Here is a 21,164-nt window from a genome sequence, read left to right on the forward strand (position 1 = left end):
TGTATCACTACATTCTTGAAAGCACTTCTGGCACACAGCAAGTGTCGTACTCCGCGTTAACACAAGCTGCGCGGTCTGTGTTGGTCTCAATCTGTCCTTTTGCGAGCACCATGGTTCATCCTCGCGTTGTGGGCTGCAAACGTAGCGATCGGCGACATGTCAAGCTGCGACATCGTGTCCCTCTGCAAGGAAAACATGCGAGCGAAGTGGTTGTGGGTATCCGATCGGCACTAGCATCTACGCGTTTGCGGCCGTCCCTTCACGTCGAAGGATTACTATAGGTGGTATTCACGCGTAAGCAACACTGTGATCCCGTGCAGCATGACCGGAAAGGACTCAGGCCGGCGTGGCGAGCTTTCCGCTTCCGGCCGCCATATCCTTGGGGGAATGCTTTCGTTTCGTGGTGCTTTGAAGTGCAGCAGCAGGCATTGCAATCTCAAGGACCTCGGCAATCATTGTAATCATGGTTAATTGCGCTGTGTTCGGATGCAACAACGAGTCGCGGCGGAAAACTGACTCTGGTGAGAACACGAAGAAGCTTAGTTTTTTTTCTGTGCCGAATGTTGTTCGTTGGCAATGCAGCCAGACCTTAGAGATCTCAACGAAGCGTCGAGCGGAATGGTTTCGTCGCCTCTACCGGGGTGACATTAATACAGACGCTACCCACTACAAAGTCTGCAGCGAGCACTTCGTTTCTGGTGAGTGCATATTTGTCGTTCTGCTACAAATTACGCAGCGCGAATTTGAAGGGTAGGGCTTGCACGTGATCGATGCTAGTAATGCTGTAGCGTATGTGGTTAGCATAACGTTTGAAGGCTTGCTTTAGGTAGTGAACTGTAGTAAAAGACAACACGGTGGTTGCTACTCTGCCGCCTTCTCCTGTTCCCTTTCACTCAAACTGAGTTGCACTAAATGCCAAGACACCCGCCGTGGTGGCTTAGCGGCTAGAGCGTTGCGCAGCTAAGCGCGATTTCGCGGTACGAAATCCCGGCCACGCCAGCCGCATTTTGATGGGATGGGGTGAACCGCAAAAACGCCCGTGTACCGTGTATTGGGTGCACGTTAAAGAACCCCAGGTGGTCAGAATCATTCCGGAGTCCCCCGCTGCGACGTGCCTCGAAGTGGTTCAGAAGTACTGTAGATTGGGCAAGTTGGTGCATCGTATTCTGTCACCTGTTCCCTTTTTTCCTTCATACTCAAACTGAGTTGCGCTAAAGCAAGAACTCGAAGTGGTCTTGGCATGTAAAACCCCAGAAATTAACTAATGCTATGACATCATGCCTGTTCGTGTTTATGATGCTGGCGTAATTGTTCCGGAAACGAGCGAAGCCTGTCGTACTGCTGATTCTGCTGTTTGAAGTTATTTTGCCCGAGAGCCCTTAGCACACTGCGTGATTTTTGTGTAAAAGCTGGTTGTCGTGCAGTTGTGGCCTCAAGTAATGGCTAGACTTCTTGCTACTGCAACCAGTGGCTATTCTTGTTAGAAATGCGTCAGTTTTCAAGGAACTTGTTTTGTTGTGCAAACGCAGTCTCGTTCATACTTGCAGGCAGGCCATCCTACTTAATGGATCTGACGAACCCGGACTGGGCGCCAAGCTTGCACCTAGGGTATGACACAAAGTCAACAACTCGATCTGAAGAAAGGTATGTATGTATGTGCTCTTTCTGGTAGCGCACAGCAAACCCAGACTTTAAAAATAGCTGAGACCTAAGAGGTGCTGGCGGACACTGTGTTGATACAGCAGCTATGTTTTATATTGCACTCCCGACTGCAGTTACGTAGTATAAGTTACATAGTCATCAAGTAATGCATTCCAATCAGTTACTTCCAAGTTAGCATTATTTTGAGAATAGTTGTGTCTGCAGAGAGTAGGCGGGTTTCAGTTTCCAAGAGAATACAAATTTGTGAGAACTGGTGCCAGCACTGTGACAAATAGCAAGCAGTTGTAGAGGTAGAATCATCAATGCAAGTAGTGGTAATGAGTACAACGTAGACATTTTTACAGAGAGGTACATTTTATTTCAGGCACCAGCGACGTTGCAAGAGGGCTGCGACTCCAAAGGTGGTCCAAAGGCCGATAGCAGAGTGCTGCGACCCTTGACTACAATGTTGAATGCACAGCAGAGTGCTGTGAACAGTACTGTCACAAGTAAAATGGCTGATTCATACAAGGGGAATATTTCCTTTAATGACATTCAGCGTCTTAACATCTTTGTTTTTATGCAGGCACACCACTTGCAAGTCCCATTGCAGTACAAAATGACCAAGGCAATGAGTCACATATGTCTCATTGCACAATAAATGATTCAGGTCAGTGCCCTGTGTAAGCTGTTCATTTAGACTGGACATAACATTACAGCGTGCTTGTAATGGAATTATTATTGTTCCCTATGTTCTTTGAGTTTGCATGCAGTTAATTGTTGCATGATTAGTCTTTCTGTCAAGAACAACCTCACTGCAGGTGGCCCATCATCTACCCCATTTCTTGCATTTCTTTGAGTTTGCATGCAGTTAATGGTTGCATGATTAGTCTTTCTGTCAAGAACAACCTCACTGCAGGTGGCCCATCATCTACCCCATTTCTTGCAGTAAGCAGTGTCGCATATCCGACGGTCGCCCAGCATGACCTATTGGGTGCTTCTCTTTCTGGAGCTGTAGGCGCCTTATTGTGTGTATACAGGATATGTGCAGTTTTGATGCGCCCGAGTTGTTGCAGAAACAAGGTTGATGGTTGTGAAATGCCAATGATAACACTTTAATGCAGGCCCAACAATGCTGCAACAAGTACCAGCTGCAACTGTACCACAAGATGCTGATACTGCAGCTGACATATTTCGTGAGTGAACTTTGTTTGCACAGTTGCAAAGGGCCTGAGCACCTTAAGAACACAATTTAAATGACTGTTAATGCCTCACCGCAGACCCACCATCCATGCCATCACCTGAGGTAGGCAGGGCCCCAGTCTCAGCTGAAACTGGTTCTACTGCTGGAGCTGCAGTGGATGGCGCATCCTGTGAGTACTGCATTCATGCAATTGCAGCAAACCAGAGGTTTTCAGCACCATGCTGAGTACAAGTGTTACATTCTTGCATTATTTATTTATTTATCAGATGTGAAGTTCTCTGAGGCTGGTGTTCAAGCCACCACTTCGACGGCTGAAGCTTCAGTGAACACCACGTCATGTAAGTACAGTGGCACATATCTCATAGCAGCCTGCACCTGAATATGAAACGCGTAGTAATGTATTGTCTGTATGTTTCTTTCAGTGCTAAAGGACGCTGAAACCCAAACAGATATCACAAGCAGTGCATTAAACAGCTTCGAAGGCGACAACCAGGCCCTACGTGCAGAGCTAAACGAAGTGAAGGGCTCTTTGCGTAGACTTCAGTTGTCTAAAGCTTCATTGGAGCAAGACGACAACCGTGTAAAATTTTACACTGGCCTACCAAGCTACACAGTTTTGATAGCGCTGTTCGCGCTTCTCGAGAGTGGTGTGTCGCACAGCGCAAACAATGTGCTTACTAAGTTCGAAGAGCTTGTGCTCACACTTGTGAGGCTGCGACTAGGAGTGCCCTTGCAGGACCTGGCGTATAGATTTGAGGTAAGTGGACTGGTGGAATTTGTATTGTTGCGAGCACTTATTTACAGTTGGCATCACGTATATGTTATAATACTCTCGTGGGCTAACATTTGGTGGCAAGATGGCCCTGTTTGCTTTATAATAGTGACTGGCTTTATCTTTCAGGTCAGCCAAGCCACAGCAACACGAGTAGTCAACCGGTGGATCGCGGCCATGCATGTACGACTAAAACAGCTGGTGGACTGGCCCAGTCGTGAACAATTGCAGCAGACCATGCCAATGGCCTTCAGAAAAGCATTTGGCACGAGTGTGGCAGTCATTATAGACTGCTTCGAGATATTCATTGAGCGCCCTTCGTCAATGCTCCCTAGGTCACAGACGTGGTCGCGGTATAAGCACCACAACACGGCAAAATATCTGATAGGAATAGCACCTCAGGGAGCAATCACTTTCATTTCCAAAGGGTGGGGAGGCAGGACAAGCGACAAGCTTATAACAGAGTCGAGTGGAATGTTGAACCACCTTCTCCCAGGTGACACGGTGCTCGCCGACAGAGGATTCACGATTGGTGATGCCGTAGGCATTCATCGTGCACGCCTTGAGGTTCCTGCATTCACAAGGGGCAAACCTCAGCTATCAGCCTGGGAGGTTGAAAAAACTAGGAAAATTGCGAATGTGCGCATCCACGTGGAACGTGTGATAGGTTTGCTGAGGCGAAAGTACAAAATTCTTTCAAGCACCATCCCTATTGATCTGCTAGCAGTGCAAAGCGAGGACACTCTAACACAACTTGACAAATTGTTGCGGTGTGTGCTGCGCTGACAAATCTGAGCAAATCGGTTGTGCCTGTTGACTGATCTGGATGCGCCAAATCTAAATTTTACTTAAAGGGGTTGAGACACCAAATTTTGAGGGTATAAAAGGCCTGCTGCAGGCTTCCTCTGTATGAAAGGACACTCAACATGAAGTGTTCGACACAGCAAACGTGTTAAATATATTTTAATTTGCTTCCAAAGAGTGCCTAAATGCTCGTTCTCGCGATCGAGACCCATAGCTAGCGCGATTAACACCGACGTCACTGTGTTGGAAGCGTAACGTGTTTTAGTGACGTCATACCACATTAGAGCGACGCACGATGAGCGGTGACCCACAGCACGGGGCAAGCCTCGAGTCTAGAGTACAGTATAAGCTGCATCGGACGAAGACGCAGTCGGAATCGGAGCTGCCGCAGCTAGCGATGGCAACTGTCGGCGTGGGTTTGTTTGCTTGCGCTGGTACAAAACGTGTGTGCGAGAGCAGACGATGCAGCAGTGCGTGCGTCACAGCCTTGTGGGCCCACGTGACCAAGCTTCCTAGCCAGTGACGTCACTGTCCAACTCGGCGCCGAGAAACCGAAATTGGTGCACATAAATAATGCGATATTAAATTATTTACCGAGAATATATGATCCTTCCAGCGTGTATCATGCTTTATGGAGCAATAAGAAACGTTTGAAACAAACAACGCGCAAGCCACAAATTTGATGTCTCAACCACTTTAAATGAAGGGGCCCTGCCACACCTAAGGATCTGCCATGTACTGCAACGGAAACAACTGCTGGTGTAATGAAGCAGAGGCCGCCCCTGTGTATGTGCCAACTGAAGAGGAAGACGAAGTATTGTGCCGTGATCGCGAGTGAGCCCCGTGCTACGAAAAGCCCTTGCAGTGCCTACCTTTACGTAACGTTATTGCAACGTTATCGGCAACAATAAACCTCGTCGCACTGGAAATAAAGTTAATCTTTCCACCTAAATTTGTCTTGCACAAGTTAACTTTTCGTTCCTTGAAATCCGCTCCTACCCTAATCCACCATGTTTTGCCATGTGCATTACATGCCGAGCCCATTATGTCAAAGAACCCCAGCGACCCAACGTGTGCAGCACTCATGCTAGAGAAAACACTGCAATAGAAACAAAACTGCTGTGAATGAAAAATACCTGCTGTCATCCAAAGATTCCACATTTATTAGACTGCTCCTTCATAATGTACTTCGCTATGTAAAATTCAGTGATAAGGTGAACAGTTTGATGACTCTGTTCAGTTTCCCCTTGTATGCAGCAATATTTTGTAAGGCTAATTTCACAGAACAAGTTCACTAGGTCCTTTCATGTGTGCACTTACATTACCTATAACAGGACTACAAATATGCATATTTATCACTTTCGGGGTTTGCAACCCTTGCAGAACCAAGCCTTCGCTTTCGGAGGGCGCTTCAAGTTGGCACACTGAAAGTGAAACCATTTACCCTCACAGTCTGGGCCACTGCATTCTACCATGTCTCCAGACTCTGGACCACCGCAATAACAGAAATGCAGTGCTCTGTCATCAGAAGAGTCTTCAGGCCCATTTTTGTTCTCTGAAGATGTTGTCCAGGTCTTAAATAACAACTCTGGCAACAGGACTATCTTGAAAAAATCCCTACTCCTGTTCACGACCCCTTGACAAAATTCGGCATCCAGGAAGATTCTTTCAAGATGGCTATCTGCTGGTGTCCACACAAAAAAGTCGCAATAGCTGCGCTGGCAAACAAAAAGCTGCATTTGTATTTGCGTGTAGTAAGCATGTTGTCGTTTCAGCTTTAGTGTATTATCACTAGCAGCAACTTCTAAGCAGCCACTTTTCTGGGTCACAACGTCCTTTACACAAGCAGCTGAATATGGGCACTTAATTTCTAAAACGCCATCTTGGCAGCAGGCACAAGAAATCAGGCCATCTGGGCTTGCTGCCATGTGGGGCTCATGTGAACTAATATGCAATCCAGACTTGTTGCAAACAAACTCTTTGTGCTGGCTGGATGCTTCAGCAACGTATTGGTTCCTGGCAATGTCCTCCTTGCGCAGACCCCAATTAGTTGCAGGAGAAGAAAACTTGCTCTCCTCCGGGTAGCAGATCTTCTTAACCAGGCTCACAGATGGCTGAGTCAAGGTCGTTCGGCAAGCTGCGTGGGCTGTCGATGCTGTGACCCGGCCTGCTCTGAAGGCGAACCATGTTGGTGAGGCCGACTGACCTCTCGTTGCCGCTTCCACATCTTTACAGACCTGCATTTTCAATACAATGACTTTTCACACTAATTCAATGTACATGATCACAAAACTGCATTTAGCTAGCAGCAACCATGCAGGTTGGGCAATGTAAACACTGGTAGTTTCAAGCTTTTAGCAGTGCCTTGTCTGTCATGCAACATGTAGTTACTTTATATCAATAAAGCTATCCTTCAATGGAAATATAAATACCTTTGGCTCTACAACATACGCCTGGGCAAACATTTCGCACTCCTCCAGCACCGCATCCCTTGACAATGGCTTGTCTCTTGCCAAGTGTCCGAGAAGAGCAGTGGAGTGCTTCACTTGCACAGGAATGAACTCCTCGCAATAGTCCTTTTTCAGTGCCAACACTGCAGAATATTTGCCAGCCTTCTTAATTCTGTCGAGAAAGCCCTTCCATTCGCACTGTGAAGGCCTCTCAATAGTGGTGGCTGGTTTCTTTGAGGATGATGATCGATGTCCATCTAGCCGCCTTTTCTTGGTGGTAGCTGACGCAAAGTCGATGTGTGCAAGTGGCGCACAAGGCACAGTACTTGAGTATGGAGGCAGCCATGCATTTTCCTTATCAGTGCAAGCCTGACCATCACGAAAGTTTGAAGCTGCTTCTAAATAGAAGAGCAGTGCACCAATGTGTGAGCAGGCTTCGCCGAGACCCGCCATACACGTGCAGTGTGCAGCTTTGACCATTCCATCCTGCTTGACAAGAAGCCATGGCTCGAGTGGCTGAGTGGAAATTGCCTGGGAGTGATTTACCTGCAAATGGAGGAAGTGATCTATTTAGCTGCTGGTTCTATGCATGCTGAGAACACAGGTTGCCCCACTGCACAAAAAGCAAGGCGAGTTACTAAATCAGCAGTGAGTGAAACTAATGTAGGTGTATCCATGAGTGTAAATAAGCAAAACACCAGCGAGTGGTTTTTATGCTTGCACAATCGAATCGCAACTGCGCATACGTATGCAAAGCTCGCGGCCTCGTCGGTAGCGATAATTTGTAGAACGTAGTAAACGCTTGGGCAGGTGACGGGAATTTGCAAAAAAAAAAAAAAAAAGGAAGGGGGGGGGGGGAGAGGGGCTGGAGCAAGGTGAACCGCTGGAAGTAGCCGCTAAACAGCAAGTGTTTCTAAAGGTGCAGCATGGTGGTAGCTGACTTGTTGCGTACAAACGATTTTCTTTGGTATCGTTTTCGCTCCCTTAACTCCGGAAGGCACTGCGTTGCTGGACGCTGCGCTGCGCGAAAGCCTACTCCTGAAATTTTCATCTACTATCAAGGAGCAACGGTACATAAACGATGAAAAAAGTGCCGCTCGCTGGCAGTAACTTGAGAAAGTGCTACGATGTTTCGCTGCGCAGCGAAACATTCCGAACACGAATCACACTACTGTCACACACATTGGCAAGTATTACCCGTTAGCGTTACAATTCGACCCGGTAATACAAAGACCAACTAGCTGATGTAGCGTTTTAGATTGTCTTACCTTCGTGCGCACAATGACGTGCTCGCCGTGTCTTCTCAGCTGGGGTTCTTGAACAAAGCCGCTGGTCAAATAGTTGTGCGACTCCAGGGATTTTCTTGCTTTCAGCTGTTCGTGAGTTATGAAGCTTGTAGCGTGCACAAGGTAGTCCTTAATATCAGAAAGTTCTACCTTGGGTACGAGCGCGAGATCAAATGACGCCTCTTTGCCAGTAAGCATAAGTGGATCGACGCCACCGCAAAGCTCCACTTTCTCGACGTAGCGCACCTTCGCACCGGACTCTAAATTCTGCGCGTACGTGCTTAAGTGCATTAATGAGGGGCTGGCATTCATGCTTGCAAAGTTGCAAGAGATAGGCACTTTAGTGACTCCTCCTAAAGTAAAAAAAACACACACATCGTCAGCGCTTCAACAGCGGAGATAGGCTTTGTTGACACCGACTCCCCAAAAATATGGCGGTTTCATAGTGGCCAACGCAGCTTGTGCCCTTTCCGCTACAGCGCCCGCCAGACTGCTCTTCCGTGACGTCACGTGAATACCACCTATACGCTCGACTGCCCGCGCGTGCGTTGCTTAAAACGAATATTTACTCGCCATAAAATCGTTCATTTCATCCACCGACATCGCCACATGATGTATCTTGCCATTAATTATAAAATCCATTGGTGTGTGCTTGCAACCAGGTATGTCGGAGCACGCAGTTTGACAAGGTTCGAGTGCTTGCCGCGGATGCTCTGCACCTGCAAACAATAAAATGTGTGCGCGCGCGTTTTGTGCACGTTTTGCGCGCCAGGGGCAAAGTGGCGCTGCATGCAAGCATCTGCACGGGGTGCAGTTTTGTAGTAGTAAGTGGTTCGTGAGGAAAGGGAAAGGTTGGCGCTATCTTCTGCAGCCCTTGAGGGAGCATGTCCTCGATGTTGACCCTCCGCAGTGCGCCACCACCACGGTGCACAGCGCACCATTCTGGTTTCGGGGCAACCCCGGGGCAAGGTGATCGAGGACGCTAATAAAATTTGTCGTTTGCTCCATTAGTGTCTGTGTGCGATGCGGTTTTCTTATTTTTCTTTTTTTTTCGTATTTCTGCTTTCCTCCTCACTCTTTCGCCATAGTTTTCTGCTCCATTTACCGACGGACAAGCGGTACAGGCCAATTGGTGCAGACGACGCATCGCACCAGGAGCAGACGACGCGCGGCGCGTGAAGAAATACGCGACAGCAGCGCCGGTAGTTCCAGTAACCGCCCCTGCGGCCACGCCAAGGAGGTTTAACGCTACCATAGCCACGCTACACTGTAGCCACAGAGTTTTATATTACTAGAAGTATTTATTTAGAAGCTATATGACTATAGCCACGTTCTGTTACCAAGCCGGCAAGTGGGAGCACATAGGGAGCTGTGAAATTAAATTAAAGTGAGCTAACTGAAGTACGTATGTTGAAAAAAGTTGATCCATGGATTGTCGTCTGCTGCCTACACTCTTCGAAACCGCAGTGTAGGAAGTGTACTTATTGATGCCACACTACAGCTATAAAAAATAGCTTCCTGTAGGTGGGCTGAGGTACACTTTTTCTGCATAAAGTAAATATAATGGCGACTTTCTACACTACGACTTCCCTGTCCTTCCTCCATGCTAACTAGACTCATTTAGCCAGTGTAGGTAAACAAAAAATGAAAAAAAAAGCCCTATTATTGTGCAATCAACGCGTGGTATTAGTGATTAGTTCCACATTATTTAAAATACTTATTTACTTATGTTGCAGAGCTAAAGGGCTCACTTGCAAAACTTTCAGCACTAGAGGGCTCAGAGGTGATGATCTCGATCATTACAACTGTTTCCCGCCATTTTGAACTGCTAAGCGTTTGGCGGGACTGTTGGCATCATTAAAGGCGCGAAGAGGCATATTTACATGGATTTGCGTCACAATTCTGTGGCAGTCCACATCTGAAATGCATATAAAACAGGTTAGTGTACGTCCTACTGCCTCAATTAGTTGAAATGGCTCGTGCGATCGCCACCTTTTCAAGTAATTTGAGAGTAAGCCTAAATGATTCGATGAGCTTGGGTTGTACTTGGCCATGTAATAAGACGCAGCATGTCTTTTGTAACCGCCGCGGGGCGACTGACGAATAGGCCGAAACCGGGAGTGATTGCTGGAAGCTTCCGCTTACCTGTATGTTGAAGCCGCCTTTCTGAAATGTTGCGAAGCGTATCTTCAAGAAAGATTCGCCTCCCAAAAAGTGGCTCTACATTTTGGAAAGAGATTGTTGCGATCTATTGCAACTACATCGTCATCTGTCAATTGTGTGTGGATTTCGTACCGTTCATTTTGCAGCTTATAATACAAGGTTTCCGGAGCTACAAAGAGCAAACCTGTGTGGAGCCATTCAGTCCGCGTCATAATGTGATAGGTGAGCAATAACATTTGGCTTGGAAGCATGTAATGTGTAACTCACGACCTTGTTTCTTACTTTCCAGTTGGCCGAAATGGATCGGGGAAAAGCAATTTCTTTTACGGTAAGTTTTACAGCTAACGTGTTGGCTGTTAGTGAATGTACGCTGAAAATGCGTCGTGTGCGTTTGTAATGATCGTTGTAAGCATGACACCCGTTGTTGTCGAGGCAGGTCGCATGTTTATAAACACTCCTGGCCGGTTACGCATTCCAGTGGCTGATTCTCTCGTACGTTTTTTATGTGACGAACCTGCATAAGAACGATTTGTCTGAGATAGCATAAAAATACGTTTCATCCGAGAGCATTTCGCGTGCATGTTGCCTCGTGTGGAACTTGGCACTCAAAACTATGCGTTGCTAGTCGTGTGTCTTGTGCTTATATCTTAAAAGCAGCAATCCATTCTTGCCAGCTGTTTCCTTTGCCTTCAAAGCTGCATTAAAAGAGGTGGATGCTGCTGTGTGGCCAATTGGGGACTTTGCCCACTAGCCATTTTGCTCAAACGTCAGCCCATTGTGCAGTTGCAGCAGTGGTGCTTGGCCTTGGGGATCTTGGTCGCCTTGCTCTGCACCATTTCTAATTCTCTGTCAAAGATCAATTGCTGTGGTTGATGACTATTAGGTATGGTAAAGCAGCATGAAATACACCAAGGATGAAAGGAAGATGCAAGACATGCCTTCCTTTCGTCCATGTCTATTGCATTGCTTTACCACTCCGAATCCAGCCCAAGTTTTCATCCTGGTCAACACAGACTGTCTGTATACACGTCTATCGTGGATCAATGCTATCAAACAACACAAGTTTCAACTAGCAGATACATGGTATATATACAACTGAATTTACAGAAAAAGCAAAAAAAAAAAAAAAAAATCTATGACAGTAACAGAAATAGTGGGCGATGGACAACTGTCTAGAAATACTATTTCCATTTATGTTGACTAATGCGCGTGCTCTCATGTATGACATTACTATGTGCCATTTCAAGTATGTTGTGATAGGTTTATGGATGTGCAGTGCACACATAACAAAAAAGACTTTTCCTGCTCATGTATTTAAGCCTGTCTGGCTTGTATCACATGTGCTTTCTTCCCTGCATCAGCACACAAGAGATTTGGCCAAGTTGATTGGGTTGGGGGCAAAGGATGAAGAAAGCGAAATGATGGCACTCAACTTGAAGTTTACTATGAAATGGATACATACTCTTAGTGCAACACGTGACTCCCATTCATATAGTCAGTGGTGTCAACATCTTTCGTTCAACTACTCAAAGCAGGTAGACAGCAATGACATGTGCAGGCACAGCTATCTGAGTAGTACAAACTAGATTAGATTTGTGTTGATGACACGCACATGTTCGCGGTAATCGAGTACTTAACCTGCTTATGTCATTTCTGTCTGCCTGGTTTCAGTGCAGTTCAATGAAAGATTGTTAGCCTTGCATTTCCTACTGCCGGCTATTTGATTAGGAGTCGCAGGATGCACTTGGTGTATCTTTTCCAGAATAAACTTTCATTGCTGGTTGAGTGTCATGTTTATTGGCTTGCTTTTTTGCCTTTGTCCCTTGCACTGCCCCCAACCATGACATAAGCTTATAAGGTTTCAACCCTCAGAAATTCATCAATTCCATAACGTGCCACAACTTTCATTGTCATCTGGGCTGGGCGGTTCGCGTGAAAACAAGGAAGTAGGAAAGCATTGTGTGGCACAAGAAAATTGGCATGACACCAAACAACACAGAGGGCACATTTCTGGCCTAACGCGGCTCTTGATAGCAGTTGGCGCACTGCTAGGTAACACCGAAAGGCAGTTTGGCACGGCCTCGTATGGCCTATAAACTTTTGCTCTTGACTGAATTTCTCAAAGCACCTGTCGGCCCCCACAAACAAGATATATTAAGAGGAAGCTTTAGCTGTGGCGTTCCTAAGTACATGGCAGTGGAGAAAATTTTTCTTGGCAACCACTGCACCGAATTGGAATAGGTTCGTTGCATTTAGAACACGAAGTTAGTCTAGTAACTGTTAAAAGCGTGTTTCTGATTTTGGGTCGTAGATTTTTAAAATAAAAATTGTTGAAAATCCCAAATTTTCAGAAAATGACACTATCAAGTTTGCAACTTTGTCACTGCCTGCCATGGTTGCTTAGTGGCTACAGTGTTGGGCTGCTAAGCACAAGGTTGCGAGACCAAATTCCGGCCACTGCGGCCACACTTCGATGGGGGTGAAATGCGAAAACACCTGTGTACATAGATTTAGGTGCACGTTAAGAACCTTAGGTGGTCCAAATTATTCCTGAGTCCCCCACTACGGCGTGCCTCATAATCAGATCGTGGTTATGGCACGTAAAACCCCATAATGTAATGCAACTCTCACTCAGTAAGGAAAAATGATATCACAATTATGTAAATTGCATCTAACAGTACGTCTATGCAGAAAAAAAATTCATGTAATATACATAACTCTTAAATACACAACTGATATGTGAGTAGGACTTTAACAAAGTTCTTGTAAAGATTGTAATAAATTCATGCAAGATATGAATTAATATATGTCTGCTTTAGATGCTTTTAACGGATGCAGTTTACAGAACCGTGATATCTGTTCTTGATGCAGACTTACGGATTTGTGAACTTGGTGCTTCTATTTGTTTTTCAAACATGGCGATTTTCGGCAATTTTTCATAAAAAAATTCAGGCCATAAATGGAAATGCCGCTTTCAACAGTCACTAGGATTTAACTTTCTCCAAATTTCATTCAATTTGGTTCAGGGGTTGTCTTGGGAAAGCATTTATGCATTTTACGTGCATTTGAATAGGCGATATAGGAGTTAGGGCCTGCGCTAAAGCTGCCTTGCATGCTTGGTGTTGCTCATGGCTGCCGCATGTCTCCATAGCTGCCTTCATTTGGCTTTTCAAGCAATGTGTAGTGACCCAGAAAAGTCGGCGAATTGTCTGGGAAAATTTTTTAAAACCGCCCAAGCTGCAAATTAGTGTAGGTGAATTACCCCGCGAAAATTTTAAGCTCTTTGCAGCGCCCCAGTCAGCTTTTCTGCAAAATAATTCTGTCGTGTCAAAGGAATGTAAATTGAGCAAGACAGTGTGATCAAGTTCAGGTGCTGGGCTTTCCATGCAATGAAGCACATTACCCTGCAACGCTTTTTGAGGGTCACCACATTTGCTCTATTCTCAGCATGTCATAGAAGATGGAGCAAACGGAATTGCAGGGATGCACTGAACTGTGCCGAGAGGCGAACCCTGCAACATTTCAGCAAAATGAGAAATGTGCGCCAACCTTGCGCCAAAAGGGCCTTTCGAAACTGTAGTCCTCAAACGTTGATTCTCCGCACCAAGCAGCATAGCTTGTGTGGACCAGCGGCTGCGTTAGCTTTGCAGTGGGCTGAGTCAAGCCTAGTTCAATTAAGCCTGCAGATCGTACTGCTAGTGATTGTGCTGACGCTGAGCCAGACCCCTCTCCTGGATGGCCACTGTAAAACGGTGACTGAAGTTTACATCGTTGTATGGTGTCTTGCTTGATTTTTCGAACATGATGCGCATGATGGCGTGGAAATGGCGGCCGTGAACAATTTAATTTTCCCGCTATTCAATTTGACTCCTATCCCCCACTTCTGTTGGCGAGGCGATTTCATGGCTTCTAAAAAGCTGTACGACCGCTACTATAAGATTTTGGTCAACTCTGCACCAAACAGCAACTTTTGCCGCTGGATACTGACAAAACGCTGAAACCGACGTGGTGGCGGGCAGAAAGTCGTCGTGTCAAGGTGGCCTCCATTATGTTCGGACCAGTAAACAGTTTCAGGGATTGGACACGAGGTCACGGGCCAGAATGGTAGCCGGAAGCAGAGATTGGGCCCGCGGGCGACATGCTGGCAGCTGCCGCTAACGCTTTCGTGAAGTCTGTTTTTCCGCTTACTGGACGAAATGGTGAAAGCTCGCGCATAGCGCGAAAAACTCCAAACTGAATTCGCGCGTCAACAACCTAATCTGACAGTGTTGCACAGTGGAAGGTTGCGCGTGCATATCTGAACTTAGCGACGGCGTGCGGTGCACATCAAGTCACACGATGAGCAAAAGCGAACCGCCTCGTGGCGTCGACCATCATGGTATATCTGTGAAGCACAGCATGGGGAAAAATTAAGCAAATTTTTCATACCGTGGGCGGTTGTAAAAAGCAATGAAATAATTTACTGCTTAAGTTGGAAGCTTTTTGACTGCCTGCGAGATTATTCATATGTTGCGAGAAATTCGACAAATCCGTCAGCGACTGTTTTCATCATCAAATTCGACACTCAGTATGGTAATATATAACTTCTATAACTAGCGATGAAGTTAGAAGGGTCTTGAAAGACATGACCAGGGGAAAAGCTGCTGGAGAAGATGGAATAACAGTCGATTTAATCAAAGATGGAGGAGATATCATGCTTGAAAAGCTTGCAACCCTTTATACACAATGCCTCACAACTTCAAGTGTACCAGAGAGCTGGAAGAATGCCAACATTATACTCATCCATAAGAAGGGAGACGTTAAAGAATTGAAGAATTATAGACCGATTAGCTTGCTCTCAATATTGTATAAAATATTCACCAAGGTAATTTCAAATAGAATCAGGGCAACACTTGACTACAGCCAACCAAGAGAACAAGCTGGCTTCAGGAAGGGATATTCTACGATGGATCATATCCATGTCATCAATCAGGTAATCGAGAAATCTGCGGAGTACAATCAACCTCTCTATATGGCTTTCATAGATTATGAAAAAGCATTTCATGCAGTAGAGATACCAGCAGCCATAGAGGCATTACGTAACCAAGGAGTACAGGAGGTATACGTGAATATCCTAGCAAATATCTACAAGGATTCCACAGCTACCTTGGTTCTCCACAAGAAAAGTAGAAAGTTACCTATCAGGAAAGGGGTCAGGCAAGGAGGCACAATCTCTCCAATGCTATTCACTGCATGCTTAGAAGAAGTATTCAAGCTCTTAGACTGGGAAGGCTTAGGAGTGGGGATCAACGGCGAATATCTCAGCAACCTTCGGTTTGCTGATGACATTGTCCTATTCAGAAACAATGGCGACGAACTACAGCAAATGATTGAGGACCTTAATCGAGAAAGTGTAAGAATTGGGTTGAAGATGAATATGCAGAAGACAGATAATGTTCAATAGCCTGGCAAGGGAACAAGAATTCAGGATTTCCAGTCAGCCTCTTGAGTCTGTAAAGGAGTACGTTTATCTAGGTCAATTACTCACAGGGGACCCTGATCATGAGAAAGAAATTTACAGAAGAATAAAGTTGGGTTGGAGTGCATATGGCAGGCATTGCCAAATCCTGACTGAGAGCTTACCACTGTCGTTGAAAAGAAAAGTGTACAATCATTGCATTCTACCGGTGCTAGCATATGGGGCAGAAACTTGGAGGTTAACAAAGAAGCTCGAGAACAAGTTAAGGACCGCACAAAGAGCAATGGAACGAAAAATCCTAGGACTAACGTTAAGAGACAGGAAGAGAGCGGTGTAGATCAGAGAACAAACGGGGATAGCCGATATTCTAGTTGACATTAAGCGGAAGAAATGGAGCTGGGCAGGCCGTGTAATGCGTAGGACGGATAACCGGTGGACCATTAGGGTTACAAAATGGATACCAAGAGAAGGGAAGCACAGTGGAGGTCAGCAGAAAACCAGATGGGATGATGAAGTTAGGAAATTTGCAGGCGCATGAGGGTTGGAATACGCTAGCGCAAGGCAGGGGTAATTGGAGATCGCAGGGAGAGGCCTTCGTCCTGCAGTGGACGTAAAATATAGGCTGATGATGATGGTAATATCACATTTGGAGGCCAAAGTCCCAACACAAAGACAAACCCACCATGTGACGTCGGTGTAGCCGTGCATATGGCAGCTGCACTACGGCCCTCTGCAGCTGACATTTCCTCGCAATAAGCTACGTGAATTGGGGGGGCCATTTTTAGTGTTTGGATTGAATTTATGAACCAGTGACCGCGTACTGCCTTTACATGGCTTGCCCAGTCTGTAAAAGCTCAGTATAATATATTCTGCAATGAATTTCGTTAACCTACTCCGAAAGTCCATTTTACTGCTCTAAAATTTCCCTTTTACTGCTACGAAATGCACTTTTAGCTGCTCCGAAATGGCATGAGCCAGTAGCATCACTGGAATTAAGAAAATTGACGTGCTCAAATGCAGGTTATTGGTCAGAGAAAGTTCAAATTGCGGCCTACATCTCGCTGCATAGAGAGAGAGAGAGAAAAGTCATAAGGGAAAGGCAGGGAGGTTAACCAGGCTGAGCTCGGTAGGCTACCCTGCACTGGGGAAGGGGGAGAAAGGATTGAAAGAGGAGAAGGAAGAGAGAAGTTCACAGTTCACACCTTGCACATTTACAGTCAAGCATTCTACCGGTGCTAACATATGGGGCAGAAACTTGGAGATGTGGCCTACATCGCTGCGTAGATGTAGGCCACATAGCCTTGGCTCTGCTGCACAGAACTACTAAAACAGAGTATAGGTGCTGCATTTCACTCTCCCCTGACGTCTTGTGGTGACATCAGTAGCAGCTGGGCATTAGCGGAAGTGCCACAGTTACCAAGCCTGCTGAGCCTGTTGATAGCGTTCCTCTGGCCTCCGTGATCGGGCGGCATGCATCTAATTTCGGAAGCTATGGTGTCACTTTTACGGTTACAAGAACTTCCACAAGATGGCCGTTGGCCTGCCGAAGTGCTCGGCATGTTGATGTGTTGTTCCCATGGTTGCAACACATCACCCTTGGTAGTGTGATACCTAAAGTGGTTGTAAAACGTGATGCTGTAGCATTTCTTTTTTTTTTGCTGTACTCGCAATATCGTAATGAACGTAAATCGCACATTACATTGTTAACCAGTGATCATAGGGTCATGTCCTCTTTACGAAGGATGCAAAATCGCTTGCATCGAGGCGATGTGATCAGTGTGTCTCAACAAGCTTTCCCTGGTGCATTGCAGGGCATAGTGGCAGGCACAGGTTACACGTCAAATGGCGATCCAAGTTTTTTTACTTACTGTGGAAGCATTTCTATGCCTACCCAACAAGAAAACTCATCCATCCGTCTGTCACGTAAGACAAATCGCTATAACGAAATGAATGTATCAAACGGAAGAAATTCGCAAGGAAAAATGTTGGCGGTGGTCAATGAGTTCATTATGATGATAAGGAGTGATGGGTCTTATCACGGTTGATAATGGTTCGACGCGGATGGATTGGCTGCTAATGAGCGACAAGGGCTCATCATGATGGTCGGAGTAATTCTGATAAGGTTAATAAGCACTGATAAGGGTTTATAATGGTCGTATCAAGTCCGATGATGTTAATAAGAGTTCATAAGGGTTGGATCATGCCATGAAGGTTGATAAGGATGGGATTGATTGTGATAAGGTTGATACCAACCAATAAGTGTTAAGGCTCAGATCGAGTCCAATAAGGTTGATAACGGCCGATGAGGGTTTATACTGGTCACATCAAGTTTCATAACATTGATAATCACACCGGGCTGTGTGGAGATGAGCAGGCACAATGCTTACGTCATACTTAGACAACTCCCAGAGGAGTTTCTGCATGACTTTTTTTTTTTAGTTGGCCTGGCAAGTTTTTTTAGTTGGGCTGATGCTGCATAGCGGCCACAAGTAGCCAATGAAAAGATGCTGTTATTACACATAGTTTTTATTAGTCTAATGAATGCGGTGGGTTTTGCGGTTGCATGTAGGGTGCAACAAGATCCAGAGTAGGCTCAGGAAGGGGCAGTTACAAATAGCACGGAGCTAAAGCGCAGGAATTCCATGATTGATGCACTAATGTGCATTGTTGCACTCTTAAAAACGTGCTTTATTAGCAGGTCTTCGTTGGCTACTATATGGCTGCTATGTGGCATAAACATAATCTGCTGCCATGAAGTCTGCTGCACAGCTGTATTAGCGGTTTTGCAGAAGGTTCATTCCCTTGAAGAAATGCCTGCATGCAGCATGGATTTCCAATTAAGTGCGATGTGAATAACTGCAGCAGTGCAGGCAAAGCTGTGAATTTGCTGGTCATGTGCATTGCAGTAAAATGTACTGCACACCGAAAATGTTAAAAAAAAATACTTTGATTAGACTTGATAAATGAGTTATTATCCCAAATGAGTTATGACATGTCCCGCTGTGTCAAATGCACTGTCATTGGTATTTCAAGATGGAGCACAATGTGTAATTTACAGTGCAACACACAGCAGCAAATTGATATCTTCTGAAATTAGGGGCCATTGTTTTCCTGCATGTTCTCTTTGTTGCATGCCAAAGCATTTCTAGCCAATTATTTATGTTTAAGACTGCCAATATCAGGTAATAAAATGACGATGAACAAAGCTAAAATTTCTGGGATTGGGGCTCCCCCACCCAGAGGAAGGCTGTTTGGTTAGTGAGAAAGTGTTGGATATATGTAGGGTTGTTCGTTTTCGGGTTTTATATTTTTTGAAATTCAGGGGTAAAAATTGGGTGCTATTTTTCAAGTGGAAAATTGGGGAGAAATCGGATTTTTTATAGAACCATTCCGAAATTTAGGTTTCTTTGGATTAAATTTACAAATGTACAAAGTAATACATTACATTTGGGTATTTTTTTATCGGAGGTATCACGAGCTTTTAGAGAACGTGTTAAAGGAACACTAAAGGGAAAAATTACTTCTTCTGTATCAGTAGATTGCCCTTCCGCAATACCGAAAACACCACTCTTAACTGCGAGAAGCTGCTTGGTAAGCCAGAAAGAAACTAAAACACAGAAGGTGAGTGGCGACGCCACCTTAGAGTTCCCACTTCAGATCACTGTGACGTCATGGATTTTGACAGCATCTTCTAGGTCTCAGTTAATTCTTTAGCGGTGAAGATTGACTGCATTGTGTTCTAAAGGAGCCCAAGACTGAATATGGCAAGTTTCGCGAACTTTTACTGAGCCAACGTGGCCCAAATACGAAAAATTGCTTTAGAAGTCGTAACGTCACACTCAAGTGCTGACGTTGGGGTTTGTGCGCAAAATTAAAAAAAAATTAACTTTGAGCTTCATTTTCTCTTCTAATAATTGACCCATTGCAGTGTAATTAATGGCAGCACGAGTTTTCGAATAATACTTTATCCGTCTAAATTGATTTATTGTTTTGCTTTAGTGTCCCTTTAAAACTGGGATCTATTTCAAGCTGGTAATCGGGGGCACATCAGTGTTTTCTAGCAAGTACTCCGAAGTTCGGTGTTTCTTTGGAAATTAATAAGGGATAATGACAGTAAAGAGCTTTCAAAACCTCTGAGAAATGAAACGTTTTATTTACGGAAAGCTGGTCATCGATTTTTTACAGATCCTTGTTAACAAACACTATCATGTGCATGTGCATGTAGGTCTTCATCCGAGACCTGTCCGATCATTGAGCGTATCTCGGCAGAGAGAAAATTCTCTCGACGAAACAGCTTCCATTAACTAGGCAGAACACGGTGAGTTACTAATTCAGAGCAAGGCGTGCTCGTTGGGCGGTTGGTTGAGAGCCGTGTAGCGTCCACAGTGCTGCACGTCGCTTGTGACATGAAGTCTATAGGTCAACAGGATCTAACTTCTTTGTCCCGAGGCAGGGTAGCTAGCGTGTGTGCACCACAAACTCTGTGCAGCATAAAAAATAGGTTGGTATGGGATTTAGGAATTCGGGGAGAAATCGGGTTTAACCCGATTCTCCTGAAACATGTTCGGGGTGCAAAAAACGAAAACGAACAACCCTAGATATATGGGACGTTCGGGGGCCGACATTGAGATGGGGGAGATTCTCGAGAATGGCCGGATGAGAAACGTTGAGTATTTTGGTGAGGTCAAGCCCCAGGATGGCTCTAGTTTTCTTTTGCGTTGGAGGGTAGATTATGTGGTGTTTCAGCTGGAGCAGGCAGTCATGGGTAGATAGTCCGGGCTGGAAGCCGATCATGGTGTGCGCTAGGAGGTACCCATCCTCTACATAGTCATGCGGGTAATTAAGGATGACGTTTTATATTAGTTTTCCCAGACAGGAGGTAAGTGAAGTGGGATGTAGATGTTCAAGGTTGAGTGGCTTGCCCAGTTTGGGGAGGAATACCACCATAGCATGTTTCCATTGCTTAGGGATGCGCCTGGTCTCCCAGCACTGGTTGAGGAATTGGTTGAGGGGTTGCATGAAATTGTCATAGAGGTTGTGGAGAGTTTTGTTGGTAATCTCGGCCGCACCTGGTGCCGAGGTGGTTTTGAGTTTTCAGAGGGCGCCTCTCACCTCTGCCTCCATGATCGGGGCATTGAGTGCTTCGTTCGATTCTTTAGCGTAGGGTGGCGTTGGCGTGGGTTTTTGGTCACCGAGGTAACGGGCTTGCAGTTCAGCCAGCAGAGCCTTTGGATCGCTTTGTTAGTGGATTAGGCGTGCCAGGTTGCGCTGCTGTTCGGTTTTGGTCTTGTCCGGATCGATGAGGTGGCGCAGCAGGTGCCACGTTTTTGCCATCCCCAGGTGGCCCGGCATGCTGTCACAGATTTGATTCCACTGATGGTTCGTT

At 45.6% G+C, this 21,164-nt stretch overlaps 3 protein-coding genes across 5 annotated transcripts in view; 2 read left to right on the top strand and 1 right to left on the bottom strand.

Annotated features, from left to right (window-relative positions):
• The first annotated feature begins 389 nt into the window (after positions 1-389).
• LOC119435229 (uncharacterized) lies at positions 390-5,314 on the top strand. Of its 3 annotated transcripts, none has more exons than XM_049659757.1 (9): positions 390-521; positions 583-698; positions 1,548-1,644; positions 2,027-2,150; positions 2,228-2,311; positions 2,766-2,837; positions 2,922-3,014; positions 3,112-3,183; positions 3,268-5,314. In XM_049659757.1, the coding sequence occupies exons 4-9, from the start codon at positions 2,108-2,110 to the stop codon at positions 4,401-4,403; spliced, it is 1,500 nt and encodes a 499-aa protein (XP_049515714.1). In that variant the 5' UTR covers positions 390-521; positions 583-698; positions 1,548-1,644; positions 2,027-2,107; the 3' UTR covers positions 4,404-5,314. The 3 variants fall into 3 exon arrangements, with proteins under 3 accessions (XP_049515714.1, XP_049515713.1, XP_037558073.1); XM_037702145.2 differs by having other exon boundaries at positions 436-698; positions 3,268-3,602; positions 3,747-5,312; XM_049659756.1 differs by having other exon boundaries at positions 435-698.
• Positions 5,315-5,832: 518 nt separating this feature from the next.
• Positions 5,833-8,675, bottom strand: LOC125941890 (uncharacterized). The gene is made up of 4 exons (XM_049659758.1): positions 8,140-8,675; positions 6,854-7,417; positions 6,399-6,658; positions 5,833-5,845 (listed from the first exon to the last, which is right to left on the bottom strand). Exons 1-4 carry the CDS (start codon positions 8,467-8,469, stop codon positions 5,833-5,835), a joined length of 1,167 nt encoding a protein of 388 aa, XP_049515715.1. The 5' UTR covers positions 8,470-8,675.
• Positions 8,676-9,952: 1,277 nt separating this feature from the next.
• Positions 9,953-21,164, top strand: part of LOC119435227 (structural maintenance of chromosomes protein 3) — a gene marked incomplete at its 3' end in the record, with an annotated part of 47,232 nt that continues 36,020 nt past the window's right edge. The window contains exons 1-3 of the mRNA XM_037702144.2: positions 9,953-10,095; positions 10,467-10,542; positions 10,610-10,648. Coding sequence (XP_037558072.2) covers positions 10,081-10,095; positions 10,467-10,542; positions 10,610-10,648 — 130 coding nt within the window. The remainder of the gene's footprint in view (positions 10,096-10,466; positions 10,543-10,609; positions 10,649-21,164) is intronic.

The sequence above is a fragment of the Dermacentor silvarum genome, unplaced genomic scaffold (genome assembly GCF_013339745.2).
Source record: "Dermacentor silvarum isolate Dsil-2018 unplaced genomic scaffold, BIME_Dsil_1.4 Seq549, whole genome shotgun sequence".
Taxonomy (NCBI): Eukaryota; Metazoa; Arthropoda; class Arachnida; order Ixodida; family Ixodidae; genus Dermacentor; species Dermacentor silvarum.

Coding starts and splice junctions, on each gene's coding strand:
- LOC125941890 (XM_049659758.1), bottom strand. CDS start 8,469: ATGAATGCCAGCCCCTCATTAATGCACTTAAGCACGTACGCGCAGAAT. Junction 7,418..8,139: donor ACGTCATTGTGCGCACGAAG/GTAAGACAATCT, acceptor CTCCATTTGCAG/GTAAATCACTCCCAGGCAAT. Junction 6,659..6,853: donor CGTATGTTGTAGAGCCAAAG/GTATTTATATTT, acceptor TTGAAAATGCAG/GTCTGTAAAGATGTGGAAGC.
- LOC119435229 (XM_049659757.1), top strand. CDS start 2,108: ATGTTGAATGCACAGCAGAGTGCTGTGAACAGTACTGTCACAA. Junction 2,151..2,227: donor TGTGAACAGTACTGTCACAA/GTAAAATGGCTG, acceptor GTTTTTATGCAG/GCACACCACTTGCAAGTCCC. Junction 3,015..3,111: donor TGCAGTGGATGGCGCATCCT/GTGAGTACTGCA, acceptor TTTATTTATCAG/ATGTGAAGTTCTCTGAGGCT.